General features: G+C 49.6%; 1 protein-coding gene across 1 annotated transcript in view; it reads left to right on the forward strand.

Moving 5' to 3' along the window:
- Positions 1 to 1,011, forward strand: part of LOC139394132 (ankyrin repeat and IBR domain-containing protein 1-like) — a 58,034-nt gene extending 57,023 nt beyond the window's left edge. Inside the window, exon 21 of the mRNA XM_071142166.1 lies at positions 1 to 1,011. This exon is cut by the window's left edge and continues 387 nt beyond it. Within this exon, the coding sequence (XP_070998267.1) occupies positions 1 to 504 (504 nt within the window). The 3' untranslated portion in view covers positions 505 to 1,011.
- Positions 1,012 to 1,234: the final 223 nt, after the last annotated feature.

The raw sequence follows: 1,234 nt of genomic DNA on the forward strand, positions 1-1,234 counted from the left end.
CACCCAAACACCAACCTGCTGGGTAACATCATGGCCTGGTTCCATGACATGAACCCTCAGAGCATCACCCTCATCCCCTCCACCACCACCACCACCTCCTCAGACACAGACCTAGACTTCAACACGGCAGCACAGACCACGGCCAACACAGCCTCCGAGGTGGAGGAGGAGGAGGTCCAAGCTGACCTCCACCAGCCCCGTGCCAAGCCCCAGAAAGGCGAGGGCGAGCTGGGGGAAGATGTGGACTGTTTCCCCTTCCTTTCTCAGGGCCTGGAGGAGAAGGAGGCTGAGAGGGAGAGACCCACCCATCTAGACCTGACGGTGGGGTCAGAGGTCATGGCCCCGTCCTACATGGTGACTACCGGGACAGGGGACCGGGCCGGGGAGAGGCTCGCTGGGGGTAACGTCGTTCACGTTGACACGCCCATGTGTGACTCTGTGACCTCTGACCTTCTGCCTAGCACCAGCTCTTCAGAATGGGAGGAGCAGATACACCTTGTCTGATTGGTGGAAAAAAAATATTAAGTGGGGATGGAGGAGATACACCTGGTCTGATTTATGATTGGAGGAAAATTCCGAGTTGGTGGAGCAAATCCACCTGTTTATGACTCTGATTGGAGGAAACATATGAGATGGGAGGAGCAAAGTCTCCTGGTCTGATAGAAGACAGAAGCCTTCAGAGAGGTCAAACCACTGACATGCAGAGAGAGAGAGAGAGAGGACCAATCCTGACTGAGAGGGGACATTACCAAGTAGCCAGTGATGGTGTTGGGGGGGAATTTAATCCTGACTTGATTGTAGTGTTAGGAGGAGATATATTATGATCTCTTTCTAGTGTTTACAAGTACACATCAAACACTTGATAGCTGGTCTATACTGGCATGAGATGCCCCCCCCTCGGGTGAACGACGGACGGAGGACTGGATGGACTCCTCAGAAGCGAGATGGAAGGTGTTTGACTGGGTGTTGTTGGTATTATATTACCCACAATGGGATATTTGCTGAGAAAAAGAATGACGATCAAGTTGCTTCTCTCAGATGATCTGTTTTAGATTACAACGTGAGGTGATTATACTGCATTATTATAGTGAATACAGTTTTTGATCTAGTATTTTTTTGTTTGTTGATATTGATGATCATATTCTTAAATGTTTTCCGCTGAAATATACTGTATTGTGTTTGGACTTGGTTCTGAGGGAGGCTTTAGTAGGCTGTACAGGAGAGTTCTGAGGGA

The sequence above is a fragment of the Oncorhynchus clarkii genome, unplaced genomic scaffold (assembly GCF_045791955.1).
Source record: "Oncorhynchus clarkii lewisi isolate Uvic-CL-2024 unplaced genomic scaffold, UVic_Ocla_1.0 unplaced_contig_6317_pilon_pilon, whole genome shotgun sequence".
NCBI classification, from domain to species: Eukaryota; Metazoa; Chordata; class Actinopteri; order Salmoniformes; family Salmonidae; genus Oncorhynchus; species Oncorhynchus clarkii.